The sequence below is a fragment of the Pituophis catenifer genome, unplaced genomic scaffold (genome assembly GCF_029215685.1).
Source record: "Pituophis catenifer annectens isolate HBS135680 unplaced genomic scaffold, rPitCat1.0.hap2 SCAF_6, whole genome shotgun sequence".
Taxonomy (NCBI): Eukaryota; Metazoa; Chordata; class Lepidosauria; order Squamata; family Colubridae; genus Pituophis; species Pituophis catenifer.
In genome coordinates, this window is record NW_027256886.1 from 34944588 (window position 1) to 34959787 (window position 15200).

A 15200-nucleotide genomic window follows, 5' to 3' on the forward strand; every position below is an offset into this window, starting at 1 on the left:
GTGGCCTGACCCCCACCGCTGACTTGGCCACCTTGTGCGCTGCGCGCTGTGATTGTATTGTTCGCCGCCTCCCCCTGAAGGGTTTGCTTGTTGCCAGCGGGGGAGAAAAAGGACGGCATCCGAAGGGAGGGATGCCCAGCGGAAGGAGGGGTTGAGCGATCACCTCCCCGCCACCAGCAAGAGCTCTTGAAAAGAGAGTACCGAGCGGCACGCGGAGACCGGCGGGACGCTGCTCCTCTATTTTATTTTATTTTTTTCCTCCCGCGGCGCCTGCAGGTTCCTTTTAGACGAGGGATTGGGGACAAGCGGCAGGATGCGTTTCTTCCCGGAGGGATTTTGGCTACTGTGTGTCGCCGCGACCTGTACGGCCAGGACTGAAGGTGGCAACAAGGCGAGGAGCTGCTCGGAGCTCCGGCAACTCTATGGAGCGAAAGGATTCAGCCCGAACGTGGTTCCCCAGGCGGAGATCTCCGGTGAGTAAGCTGCCTTTTTTGCGCCGTTTTCCCTTCTCCCCTCCGCCCCCGCCCCGGCTTCTGCAAGGCGAACAAAGGGATTTCTAGCCGCTTTAACGGGAAAGCCCGCCGCCCACTTCCAGTAGCCTGAGGAGAGACTTGAGATGGTCCTGGGGTGCCGGGTTCAGGCAGGCGGGTTGAGGGGTCGGGAAGCCTACTTGAAAAGAAAAAAAAAAGGGGGGAGGAGGAGGAAATGAGAGCAAATCGATTCCAGCAGCTGAGCCTTCGCTAATGGGGAGGAAAAGTCTTCGTGCTTGGGCCAAGTGCTTGTTTCCCCTGAATAAATGCAAGCACCGCTGGGATGAGGAATCAAGCTTTTAGATGTGACTTGAAGAATGTCCCGGGTATTTTTAAGCGCTTAAGCCACGAACAGTGTCCCGTTCATTTAAGAGGTCCCCACATTCTCTGGGGTTTTAAATAAAGAGGGCTGATTGTAGTGCATAGATGCTATTCTAATCAGTTTGGGTCCATTTAAAAAAGAATGTTAACGTCTCTAGCAATAGCTAAGCTCTGGAAAGGATGGAGGAACTTCACATCTCCCACTTTATTGGCCAATGCTTTTTTTCTTCTTTTTATTAAACCCACTTTTGGCAGTCCTCTGTTAACTTTCTGAAACTGCAGGGTTACAACCACCACCCTTCCCCAGGATCATGGAGGATACTAAAAGTGGTTCTAAACAGCCTCGACTGCCAGGAAGTTTAATATGTGGATAGTCTGTTTTTCCTAAACCAGCTTTGAAGCCAAGACTGGAATCTCTGTGAAAACGCCTGTGTCAAACATTTCTTTTAAAACTAGAGCTTGTGACTTTTGCTCACATTTAAGACAGCTTCTGTCTCAAAACTGTATATTTTGAATTATATTTACCAGGAAGAGATTTTCTTCTTTCTTCCCATTCTCCTCCCATTCTTTGCTGCATGATATTGGGGGGGAGGGATGTTATTTGCTGGTATAATTTTAAAAATAAAACACTGTTCATAGCATGTGGCTATAATGCTTGAGAAAATTTGAGTCATGAGTCTAGTAGTGGATAGTAAGAAAAGTTGTGATTGGTTGCAAAGTTAGAGAATGCCATAAGGTAATAAGAGATGGTATGTTTCATCCCGATTGGGGAAGATTAAAGACCAGCTGACAAAAGAGACACAAATGCTAGGTTGTTTGAAATCTGTAGTTGAAGATAGCAAGAACTTCAAGCTTATTAAATAATATAATTTGACTATCTTGCTTTCTCTCTGCAACTTTCCTTTTTTTGTAGTTCTCATACTTATAGAAATTTATAAATTGAAAAAAAATCATATCTTCTTCCTGGCACCTAGGAACTTTTTTTATTGAAACTCGGCAGCAGATTACTTCAGAGTAAGGATGACATTGATCATTCAAATTCTGCTTCTCAGTCAATTTTACATTGTTTGCATAGAAATACATTTCTGTGACACTTAGTTCTAAATAAATTATAATATAGTGGGTTTTGATTGCTACACTTTTTAGGCATTGAGTGCCGGCTAGTAGATTATACAGAGGCCTCTTCAGTTGTTTGAGCTTAGATTCAGATAAAACTGAAGTTCTAAATCTAAAGGAATGTTTGCTTCTCATATTGGACTGAACTGCCCCCTACAGAATGATTTCAGTTGTCTGATGCATCCTCATTTACTGTAATACTGGATTTCCTCAGTTTTGAATTATTCTTAAGTATTGTATAAGGCAGTGTTGGCGAACCTTTTCAGCAACGGGAATGCCAAAACGGGAGCGCGTGAGCGTGCAGGGGAGCGCCAGAAATTGGAAGAACAGCTACCCGGCGCGCACATGCAGGAGCGCCGGAAACCAGAAAATCAGTTTCCTGGCACTCATGCGTGTGCTGGGAAGCTGAGCGCACGCCGGTCACATGGTCTTCCAATATCTGATACGCATGCGTGTGCAAAGACCAGCTGGCCACACCCATGCCCACCAGGCAACTGCTTTTCTAGTTTCTGGAACTCCCGTGCACAAACACCAGCTGGCCAGCGTGCACTTGCATGCCGGAACCGGAAGAGCAACGGGCGATGGCTGGCGTGCCCGGAGAGATGGCTTTGCATGCCACATCCAGCACGCATGCCTTAGGTTCACCATCACGGGTATAAGGAGTAAAGATCTTATAGGACACTTGAATAAATGCTGACTTTTCTTTTTAACTTTCTGCAGTGAGGATGTTGGTTGCTGTATGAAATTGTAATCTTGTGAAAAATTATTGGAAGAAAGTTATTTAAAAGTCTGTAGTAAAGTAAACATGCTTAGGATAGGAATAAGTACAACTTCCAATAGTTAAAATAGTATCTTTTGTTTCTTGGCTATAGACTGATGCAGACTGATGCAAAATCAGAAATGAAAACACTAACTAAAAATTGAATTTTATGTATTTGATTTTTAAAAAGTTGGGCTGCTGGTATGTTGGTAGTATTAAGAGAAAACATTTGATGCTTCACTTATCACTATGTCTTTGCTATTTAGTTAGAGGATTCCTATTTATTTATTTATTTATTTATTTATTTATTTATTTATTTATTTATTTATTTATTTATTTGAAATAGTTGAATGGCTGTCAAAGTGATTCAGGGTGGCTTACATTAAATTCAACAGAACCCAAGAGAAAGACTACAAAATCACAATACATAAACATAATGATAACATAATAGAATTGTGATCCAAACAGAATTAATATGACTACACCAGTTTTTGCTAGCAGATTGACTCTAATATATAAATATATATAAAACACTAATATATAAAACACTCATATTTTTTCTGAATATGGATTTGGTTTTAAACTTAAGAGAGAGTGCAATCGATATATGAGTGTAAATCCAGATCCTTTGAACTTAGACATTTTAAAAGAAAGATGTCTAGAGGTTTGTGACCAGCCCTCTTTAGCTGGATTCATTCCGGACTCAGCAAACCAAACCATTCACCACCACCACCACCAAAACTATGAAATAATGTGGCTTATCTATAGCCTACATCAATTTGATTCATTTACACTATGTCCTTCCTCACATAGTTGCAGGCAACATATAGAAATAAGCAGAATAACTAATATAGCCCCTTTGACATCCATAAATTTAGCCTATTCACCTCATTTTAATGTTAAAAAATCCATTTTTAACTATGGGAAATGACATGCTACAGGACTACAGCCTCCACCAGCATTGTTTGTAAAACTCCTTCTGGGTTGTGCATAGGCCCCCTAACAAGATGTGGCATGTTCAAAAGCAAAGTGCCTGAGACTAGATTAGTCCATTACAATAAATTACAGAATAACAGAGGTGCCAACCATTACCTCCACTGAGATACAAATGGCTCTCAGTCCAGTGGAACATTAAGGCAGGAAAGCATAAGTGGTATCTAGTATACCAGCAACATAAGTATTTTATCAGAGCTATGTCCTTGAATCTCTGGCTATAAGCATTCTGGTTCAAGAATCAGACTGAGTGAAGGCACAGAAAAAGACAAACATAATGGAAATGAAGCAGAAAAAAAAAGAATGGAAATATGCTTTGCTATAAACCATCTGCTTATAGCACTGTCAGCTCTGTGCTTAAAAGAGAATTCTTCAAGTAGCTGATTGGTGGTTGTCATATGCACTTCAAATTGATAAGAACATGGGTGTCCAACCTTTTGGCTTGCATTGAATAAAGAGGAATTGCCCTGGGCTGCATATAAAATATACAATATAGTTAATGCATATAAATCACATAATGTTAAAAGTTTATGATCTTGTGGGGCTGCGCTACTAGCTGTCCAGAACCTAAGGTGGTCCATGAGCCTTGATTTGGCTAAGAATAAAGACTATAGAAAGACATATTTGTGTTGTGCTAATATCAGTTTAGTATTAACACAGGTTTCGCCATGTTTTTCTAAAGTATGTGATTTAGACAGTGTGGGAATTGTTGTGGATTTTATAATGGGAATTGCTAATGTTCTTGCTAAGGAAAACCTACAAGTAAATACAACAAGTAAATGTTATAAAGAGTCAATTTTGTTTTCTTAATTTTTAACTTATTTGTTCCTTACAGAGACATCCTTCATAGTCTTCTGCCTTTCCTGTAAATCTTTCTCTACTGATATAGTTTCTTTTCATATTAGTGGACATTTTGCAAATATTATATCTTCCTTTATTGGAGGTCTAGGCAAACTATTCTTTAGGTCCCAAATATAGTGATCTTTCTTACTTCATGCCTCAACTTATAATTAGACATCCCAAGGAGATACTATTAACAGTTTGTTTGTTTTCTGCTACCCAACTCCAATATTTATATAGAGAAAGAATTGGCAGTAGATTGCCACTGTAGAAATACATTGATAATTAAGAGCTCCTCCTGTTCTGTTTATTCTTCTGTTTTTTCAGTTGCCTGGTAATTGAATGTGATTACATATGAACATTTTTTACTTTGATTTCAACTGAATTGGTACAGAATATGTAGAGAGGTACTACAGTCAGGTCCAGAAATATTGGGACATCGACACAATTCTAACATCTTTGGCTCTATACACCACCACAATGGAGTTGGAATGAAACAAATACAATGTGTGTTAACTGCAGACTGTCAGCTTTAATTTGAGGGTATGTACATCCAACTCAGGTGAACGGTGTAGGACTTACAGCAGTTTGCATATGTGCCTCCCACTTGTTAAGGGACCAAAAGTAATTGGACAGAATAATAATCATAAATCAAACTTTCCCTTCTTAATACTCGGTTGCAAATCCTTTGCAGTCAATCACAGCCTGAAGTCTGGAACGCCTAGACCTCACCAGACACTGGGTTTCATCCCTGGTGATGCTCTGCCAGGCCTCTACTGCAACTGTCTTCTGTTCCTGCTTGTTCTTGGGGCATTTTCCCTTCAGTTTTGTCTTCAGCAAGTGAAATGCATGCTCAATGGGATTCAGGTCAGGTGATTGACTTGGCCATTGCATAACATTCCACTTCTGTCCCTTCAAAAACTCTTTGGTTGCTTTTGCAGTATGCTTTGGGTCATTGTCCATCTGCACTGTGAAGTGCTGTCCGATGAGTTCTGCAGCATTTGGCTGAATGTGAGCAGATAATATTGCCCAAAACACTTCAGAATTCATCCTGCTGCTTTTGTCAGCAGTCACATCATCAATAAATACAGAGAACCAGTTCCATTGGCAGCCATACATGCCCACGCCATGACACTACCACCACCATGCTTCACTGATGAGGTGGTATGTTTAGGATCATGAGCAATTCCTTTCCTTCTCCATACTCTTCTCTTCCTATCACTCTGGTACAAGTTGATCTTGGTCTCATCTGTCCATAGGATCTTGTTCCAGAACTGTGAAGGCTTTGTTAGATGTTGTTTGGCAAACTCTAATCTGGCCTTCCTGTTTTTGAAGCTCACCAATGGTTTACATCTTGTGGTGAACCCTCTGTATTCATTCTGGTGAAGTCTTCTCTTGATTGTTGACTTTGACACACATACACCTACCTCCTGGAGAGTGTTCTTGATCTGGCCAACTGTTGTGAAGGGTGTTTTCTTCACCAGGGAAAGAATTCTTCGGTCATCCACCACACTTGATTTCCATGGTCTCCCAGGTCTTTTGGTGTTGCTGAGCTCACCGGTGCATTCCTTCTTTTTGAGAATGTTTCAAACAGTTGTTTTGGCCATGCCTAATGTTCTTGCTATCTCTCTGATGGGTTTGTTTTGTTTCTTCAGCCTAATGATGGCTTGCTTCACTGATAGTGACAGCTCTTTGGATCTCATCTTGAGAGTTGACAGCAACAGATTCCAAATGCAAATAGCACACTTGAAATGAACTCTGGGCCTTTTATCTGCACATTGTAATTGGGGTAATGAGGGAATATCACACACCTGGCCATGGAACAGCTGAGAAGCCAATTGTCCCATTACTTTTGGTCCCTTAACAAGTGGGAGGCACATATACAAACTGCTATAAGTCCTACACCATTCACCTGAGTTGGATGTACATACCCTCAAATTAAAGCTGTCAGTCTGCAGTTAACGCACATTGTGTTTGTTTCATTCCAACTCCATTGTGGTGGTGTATAGAGCCAAAGATGTTAGAATTGTGTCGATATCCCAATATTTCTGGACCTGACTGTATACCTCTAGTTATGGTGTACAGTAGGAATGTCAAACTCAAGGCCTGCTGGCCAGATCCAGCCCATTGGGTACTTAGATCTGGCCCACAAGACTGCCCTGGAAACAGCAAAGGACCAGGCCTGTGTCACGCGTCCTTCCCAAGCTCCATTTCACTGGCAAAGCGCTCGGGTCACCACAGCGCCCCCAACACAAGTGACATCGAACTGGCCACGCCCACCTGGCCCCCAGAGGTCAAACACAAGCCAGATGTGGCCGTCAATGAAATCGAGTTTGACATCTTTAGTGTACAGATTGAGTTATTAAGCTGCAAATTGGACACTGAGGCTATTTTTGTTCAAAACAGTAAAGCAAGAAGAGAACCTCAACAGTTGTACCAGTAGAATTATTTTTTAAAGTCCCAGTTCTTTCTAAATTGTGCTTTTGGTTAAGTTATAAGCCAAAGAGAAAGCCCGACAAAGGAACTGATAGAAAATGAAAAAAATATAATTACAATTAATGTAATATGGTGGTAATCTATTTTATTATGGTTATGAAATAATCAATGGCTGATTTGCTGCTGCTGGAGGCCAAATGATAAAAGTATCTAATCAGTTATTTTGGTATTTAATGGACTTTATTTATTTATTAATTAATAAATATTAATTTTATTATTAATAAAATTAATTAATTAATTTAAGATAAGATAGTTTGTTATCTCATTTTTTTCTCATTGTTTACTTCAATTTGTTTATAAGATGTGGTTGTATAAAATCAAATGCTTGCCTTTCTTCTACTGCAAATTCTGTGACTTTCTTAAAACAAATTTAAATGTTGGCCCTGAAGGATGTGATGAAATTTAAAAAAAAAAAACAACACTATCTTATTTTAGTAAATGTAAAAATGAATTCAAAAAGAATCAGGCTGAGGTTAAAGGCACCACACTAGAAACCAGGAGACTGTTATTTCTAGTCTTGCCTTAGGCACAAAGCCAGTTGGGTGTCCTTGGATTAGTTAGTTTCTCTTAGCCCTAGAAGGGAGGTAGTAGCAAAGCCCTTCCAAAATCTTGCCAACAGAACTGCAGGAACTGTCTAGGCCAGGGGTGTCAAACTCACGGCCTCAATGCGTCACATACTAGTCACCCCACCCCCAGTTTAGTGAAGGAGAAAAAAGTTGCAATACATCATGTGACGATAATGTGACGCCGTGAGATTGGCACCCTAGTCTAGGCAGTAACCAAGAGTCAAAAAGACTCAACAAAAATGGTTACACAGGCAATGTTTATACAGTATTGACTTTATGCTTCACTATTTAAGTGGTTACCCTACCATTTACATGAACTGAGTTGTTTTTTTTTTTGTTTTGTTTTGTTTTTTTGCTCATAACAAAGTTTTAGAGTCAAAGAGGAACTTGCAGGTAAGAGAAGGATTCTACATAATGTAACATAGGAATCAGCAGCAAAATGCCTTCAAATACCAAGCTACTGCAATGAATCTGAGTGCTGTACATACAATTTCAATATTAAATAAAATAATGTCAGAAAATGAATTCTGGGACTGAAATAAGATGGAGAATGGGCTTTCCCCAGAATTCTATGGCCACTTTTGAAAATAAAATTGCCAAATATTGAGTGCAGATATTTTAATTGGGCAAAAACCACTCTTTCAATTTTACTTTTATACATGTTGAATTTTGAAACTCATACAGCTCGAATTTAATATTTAATTTAATTTATTCTAGATAAGTTGTAATTTGTGCTGGAGAATGGAGGAAATCATTCAGTTTCTCCACCATCAGTTAGTACACATGACCAAGTACCATGTAATATTGAAATTCATCTGAGATGTTTCTGTCCTTATGTTTAAACTTAATCTTTTCTTTTGCATTTGATTCCTTCCTGCCCTGCAAAACAAGATGTACCTGCTGAGATTCGGGATGCAAACATATGCCTGCTGAGATTTAGAGTATAAACACTATTGAACCAGTGGACTAAAACAAGAATAATAATTTGGCTACAGATTACTTGTCTTCTGAGGCATTGATACAGGAGAGGATAAAAGCAAATCAATTTAGACTGACCTCAACACAGAAGTTTCTACTTTGGAGTCAAGTGACCATTTCTGGGGCAAAATTTGCCTTGACAAAGTGTATTGATTGCCTCAAAGCTTTTTTCTTGTCTCTTACCTTTTGATACTTCTCTATGAGCACAGTGCTGGTTTTTGTGGTTCCTGGAGAATTCTAAGAACATAAATTGTTCAAACTGTGGAACTGGGTTTATTAATGATATTAATGATAATGATATTGTGCACAATATATACTTAAGTAAATTAAAATATGGGTCGATAGTGCTTATTTATATAGCAAATTTAGAGATCGGCCATCTTACTCACAGTGTGACTTATGCTGAGAGGCAGGCTGTTTTTGGATCTTATTATTCCAAGTGGAGAACTGTTTTGGTTTTTGCTTGTATTTTACTTCAATGTGTATCTACATGGAAGGCTGCTCCTGTGAATTGGAAGACCATTTTTGCTACTTCAGAGATCTTTTGCATTAAATTTATGCATATTAATGTGAAGCAACGTTTTCTTTTGTCAGGTAAGTTCAGTGAGTTAAATCATCCCTTTTTATTGTTAGTGGTGGCATAAAGGGAAGATATCAATATTATTTATCAGTAAATTAAAGTATTCAAAGCTAACTATCCCACACCATCTCTTCTTTCTTCTAATTAATATGTAATATGTTTTTTTGAGCATGAATTTAAATATCATATAATCAGATCTATGTCATAATAAATGTAAATGTATAGCACATGACAAATGCTCATGCCTATTCATTTCATTTTCTTATGGCTTTACTTAGAAGTAAAAATATCAAGACTAGGACAATGCCCATATTGTTTCATATTGTTTCCCTACAGATGTCTATCCACGGACAACTGGCATCCTAGGGTTATTTTTATCAAATGAATTATGTTAATTATGCTTAACCTAAAGTATCACATATTTCATATTTCAGCTCTTCATAAATGTAAAATTTATGCTGTGTTTGTTAAATCATATTTCTATACTCTTCAAAAATAACAATATTTCACAGCAGCACTTCTATGCTAATAGTAGATAGATGTTTGCTCATATCAGGTCCAGAGCATTTCTATAATTTAAAAAACAAACAAACATATACAGATCAATCAGAAACCTGTGCAAATTCCAGAGATTTTAGCAGTTGGATAGGAATTCATGTCAGGCTTAGATTTGCTCAATTTTCTTTGTCAAAATTTCATTATTTCCATTTTTATCATCAGTTTACAAGTTTTTTGTATTTGTCCATGGTCCACATTTTAGTATGTATTGCTTATAATGTGCAATTTTTTTGTACATTATTTGAATTTCAAACTATGTTGCAAAAGTGTAAAAATGCAACAGTTTGTCATATAATTTTATTCTAAATTATATATAAAAATGGAAGGATTGGTCAAATTAGAATGCAAACTATATAAATTCCTTCCCTTATCTAGAAGGGCTTGTAAGTTTTCCCAGTTCTTAAAAATGGTACTTCAGAGTTCTAAGAACACAAAAGAACATCTGATCATGATTATTTTTAATTCAAATTTTGAGACCAAAGCTATATCTAAATTTATGCCTTCAGCCTTTTTTAAAAATTTTTATTTTAAATAGCTGAAACTGCAGTTCTCTCAGGGAAACTATGAAATTCACTTAACATCTTTTAAATTATTGGTGTAAAGCAATGACTCTGCTACAGAAAAGATTACTCCAAATGTGCTGGCTAAAACAAACTCAGCCATGCAAAGCTAAACCCAAATACATGCTGTCATAAGATAGTACAGATGATTCACACACATATATGTTTTTCCTGTTTGCAGTAATCTAGGAAGTGCTTACCTTAAAATAAATGTGTGTGAAAGGGGTCAGACAGTGGTCTTTCTTAAGCAATTGCATATCCTGCCTCACATACAGCATGTTTAGCTATGGCCTTCAATGTTATTTAATCAATCTGAAAAGTACGCTTGGAGAAAACTCTCACCCCTCTCTGGTTTCAATTAGTTCCTAGATGGAAGAGATCATGATACTTCTTACTATTTGCAGAAATGGGAAATGGAGGATTTGTCCTGCTACTTATTTTGTTCCTTGGTAATGAAAAGTGTAAGGATCACATTTCTCCCAGAGTTGTTGAAGGGAAGTGAGCATTAAATTAGTTTAATAATAATACTATTGTTTCCTTTCAAATAATAACTTCAACCAAAATAAAATTCTTTAACATCTGACTAAAACTGTTCTGTGTATAAAGGATCATATGCTTGCCTGCATGATTTGTATTAAATGTTTTATCATATGAATACATGATGTTGTAGTAATCTTGTCTCAGTGTTTTATATACCAATTTATAATGGAAGAAGTTATGACTTTCTTTTTAATCCCACTCATCCTGAACACATTGTCATTCATTTTCTTAATAATTCTTAAGTATTTAGTGGTGCGGTACTGTCAGACTCATTGCATAATATGTTGATGCCCTCTAATGAATAATAAACAGGTTGAACTATAGTTTACTTTCAGTGTCTGCTCTTGCCATTTAACTAATATACTGGATATTTAAATTTAGCAAATATAGTCTACAAATAAAAATTAATAAGTGGTTATTGAAAAAAATTGGAGGCATTTACATTTTATCTCTTCTTAAACTCTCAAAAGCAAGCCCAGTTACTATAAAAAGCCCATTCATAATATTGTTTTGTTTCTTTTTTGATTATAAGGACCAAATTTTTCTGATCTATGCTCAAAGGTAAACTTTTCCTAGTGCTGTGTCAGTGATGGATGTTGCTATGAGGTACAAAGCATATTGCAGCAGTCAGTCAGTCAGTATCATTGTTCCCATATTTCTCTTATTTATTCCTTTCTCGCTTGGTTTATTGTTTATTGTCCAAATGCATCATCTGCTTTCTAGATTTCCTGAATATGCTAAGCCCCTATTGGCTCGTTCTGATTTATTTCTAAAAATAATGTTTGTACTTCGTGGGCTTCATTGCTCTCTGATATATAGTTGGTGCTCTTTTGGCTACCTAGAGAAGCACACTGGCCGATGGGATGTGGACACATAAACCCTGTGATAACTGTTTTATTCCTTTTGAGTATTTGTAAAAATTGTACGCTGCCTGTCTTCCAGATCCAATTGCAATAGAAGTAGTCCTTGACTCATGAATGGCCACTTAGTGACTGTGCTATGTTACAGTGGACCCCAAAAAATCTACTTACAACCCAGATTTGAAGTTCTGGCAATTGTCTCCACCACCAACACTGCCAACAGCCTATGGTCATATAATCACATTTGGGGTACTTGGCAGTTTGGCCTCATGTACGGCTGTTTGCAGCATCCTACTGTCATGTGACTGTGATTTATAACATTTTGGCTGGCAACTGTCATTTATGTTTCAGGCAAAAAAACCTCATAGCGAACAATGGTCTTGCTTAATGACTGTGGCATTCACTAAACAGCTGTGGTGTTCACTTTACAACTGAAGTGTTTACTTTACAAGTGCTGTATTGGCTTAATGACTGCCGTAAAATGGTTGTAAAATCGGCATACAGTCATGTGGTGATCTGCTAAACAAGTGTCATAACTTATGACTTTAATTGTGGGCTCAATTACGGTCATAAATTGAAGAGCAGCTGTATATTAAAATGAGAAAAAAACATTTTGAGTAGGTCAATACAATTAATATATAATTATAAAACAAGCACAATCCTGAAATGCACAGTGAAATAAATAATAATGATGTTTATTGGTTCTGAAATCTCAGGTGTCATATTAGTGAGAAATGACTAGACTTCTTTGAACAATATGCTTTGTGTAAACTGACAGCAGAATTGCAATACTTTGAAAATAAAATGTTTTATTGTAATAACATTTCAGACTGGGTGTTTTGTTTTTTTTAAGTAAAACAATATTTTGACTAAACTTCCTTTTGTTGAGTCATTCCTTTTTTTCCAGAAGAATATGTCATATAATTCTTATTTGTAAACTACATTTCCTAAATTAAATATCAAGTATATTAAGTACATTTCCTTTTTCTCAGTCATTCCTTTCTTTTCCGGAAGAATGTGTCATATTATTCTCACTTGTAGATTATATTTGGAGTTCCTTCTTTTCAAGTAAATAATGAGTAAATGTTTGGTCTGATGGGTTGATAATTTTTTAAAAGAAAGAATACCTTATTATGGTATTCCTTCATAAAATAGGATTTGTGTGATCATGATTCTTACTGTTATAATCTAAACCTACTGGAATGTCTTAGATAAGTGCTTTTGTGATCCTCAGGCTCTTTGGAAGTTCAGTCAGTACAAAGCGAACACACCTTAAGAACACCAAAAGGCTTGTCTGTGCATGACGAGTGACTGAGTAGTAGGCTGGGTCAGTAGGCTGCAGCTTTCAGTAACAGATGGCAAAAGTTTTAAAAGTAAAGCTACTGAATGGCATAATATAGTTTAAATGCAGCAATATAATTCATCAGTCTCATTGATAGAGCCTGTGCAAGGCTTACTGAACAGATTTATTTGTGTTTTGATAAGAAACAAGAAAGAACTTGTAAAAGTTTACCATACTAACTGTAAGCAAGCAAGCAAGCAAGCAAGCAAGCAAGCAAGCAATCAGAATAGAGCTGGAAGGGATCTTGGAGGTCTTCAGTAGTTTCTTAAAAACTTTCAGTGACGAAGCACCCACAACTTTGAAGGCAAGCTTGTCCACTGATTAATGATTCACACTGTTAGGAAGTTTCTCCTTAGTTCCAGGTTGCTTCTCTCCCTGGATTAATTTCCATCCATTGTTTCTTGTCTTGCTTTCTGGTGCTTTGGAAAATAAGTTGACCCCTTTTCAGAGGAGCTGACATTTTTGAAACAGATTTACTGGAACAATTCGATAGCTGTTATATGTATAACCAGCCATTTACTGTATTGTATTGTATTGTATTGGCACAAACGCTGGGGATTCAGATGTTTTTGTTTGCAAAAAATGATGCTGTTTTACAGAACTGTGAAATAGAGCATACAACTGAGTCAGTAATTTTAAATGTTTATTTTAATATAATTGACTGGTCCAAAATTGTACTAGATGTTTCATTGATTTGTGTTTGGGTGGGGTTAAGAAATAAGACCAAGTTTAATGCAGAAACACAACATTTAAATTTATGCCTGTGTTTCCTGATCCAAACAAGATCTGTGATGTGTTTAGTCAAGTTCTGCTTAATATGTAGGAAGGAATAGCTTCTGAAATAGGCATTAACAATTTGTGATTAGATTTCTTGTATTAAATTAAACTTTATTTTGGAAAGGACTTTTAAAAAATATTATTCCTGGAGAGAGATCTTTTTCTTTGTATTAGGTCTTTAGAGACTTTGCAAGTGTATTGTTACCTCTTAATTAGCCTCATCTTATTCTCTCTAGGTGAGACTGTCAGTTTTGATTTTGCTGATTTTTCTTTCCATAAATAAACTTGGTTAGTCTGCTATTTATGAACTGAGCAGAAAAAGTTTCCATAAATATTCATACATATGCACACTTCTAGTATATACAATTGTTATATGTGGGTTTTCTACTATGTGCACTTTTTGCCATTACTTTTTTTATAGAAAAATGCACTTTTCTCTGTATTGAATCATATATGTAAATTAGTCTCCAATGTATTAATTCTGAATACTTGTCAGTTAAGAAAATTGGCACAATCTTCAAAAAAAATCTGATGGAAATAGTTCTATGGTATACTTTAAATTGGTGTGGGATGGGGAGAGAATGCTGGGAATTAGAGTATTTTCAGTGGCCGAAGCTGAGAAACAGAAAGCAGGGGATTTGTGAAGCATAGAAATGGAAGGAGAAGGATTTAACTGAATTGGATATAAAAAGGGTATACAATCATACAAAGTCAGTTGTTGTGGCTTCTTAGTGCATGATTCCTCACCAGGCAGGCTTTTCAAGTATCAGAGAAGCTTTACCAAGTTCGAGACAACTAACAGAGGAAGCTTGACTATAATAGAGTTGTTTAATAAGCCAGTGGTTCTCATTTGGTCCCCAATCCCCGGTCCACAGCATGTCAGCAACCAGGCTGCATAAACAACAAAGCTCCATCCACAGGATGCCAGTACCACACAAAACCACACCCCCTCGGTTCATGGAAAACCCTTTTTCCACGAAACCAGTCCCTGGTGCCCAAAAGGTTGGGAGCCGCTTCTCTAGGATGTTTTAATGGAGCCCTTTTTTAAATATGTAAATTTTAATCTGTTTTTAAATTATTGGGGTGTTTTAATCTGTCTGGGCCAAAATGATTTAATTTGATTTTATCTGGTTTTTAAATTTTTTGTATCTATGTATTTTATTGTTGGCTGTTCACTGCCCTGAGTCCTTCGGGAGTAGGGCGGTATACAAATCAAATAAACTAAAACATGTACAGACTCAAAGGGACATGCTGAGAGGACAGAGACAACTAAAGTGTATTATAGTGCAAATATTGACTTGTTGATTCCAGAGAACACCTTTTCTTATTCCAAGTCTATAACTAGAAATGGAACCTGAACTTGGGGAACCATAGAAGAATAGC

At 37.2% G+C, this 15200-nt stretch overlaps 1 protein-coding gene across 2 annotated transcripts in view; it reads left to right on the forward strand.

Moving 5' to 3' along the window:
* The first annotated feature begins 300 nt into the window (after positions 1-300).
* The window catches only part of GPC1 (glypican 1), a 197188-nt gene continuing 182288 nt past the window's right edge, over positions 301-15200 (forward strand). Inside the window, exon 1 of one of the 2 annotated variants that reach the window (XM_070945541.1) lies at positions 301-473. In XM_070945541.1, the coding sequence (XP_070801642.1) occupies positions 314-473 (160 nt within the window). In that variant the 5' untranslated portion in view covers positions 301-313. Of the gene's footprint in view, positions 474-9152; positions 9195-15200 lie in introns of those variants that run through there. The other variant, XM_070945542.1, reaches the window with a different exon arrangement.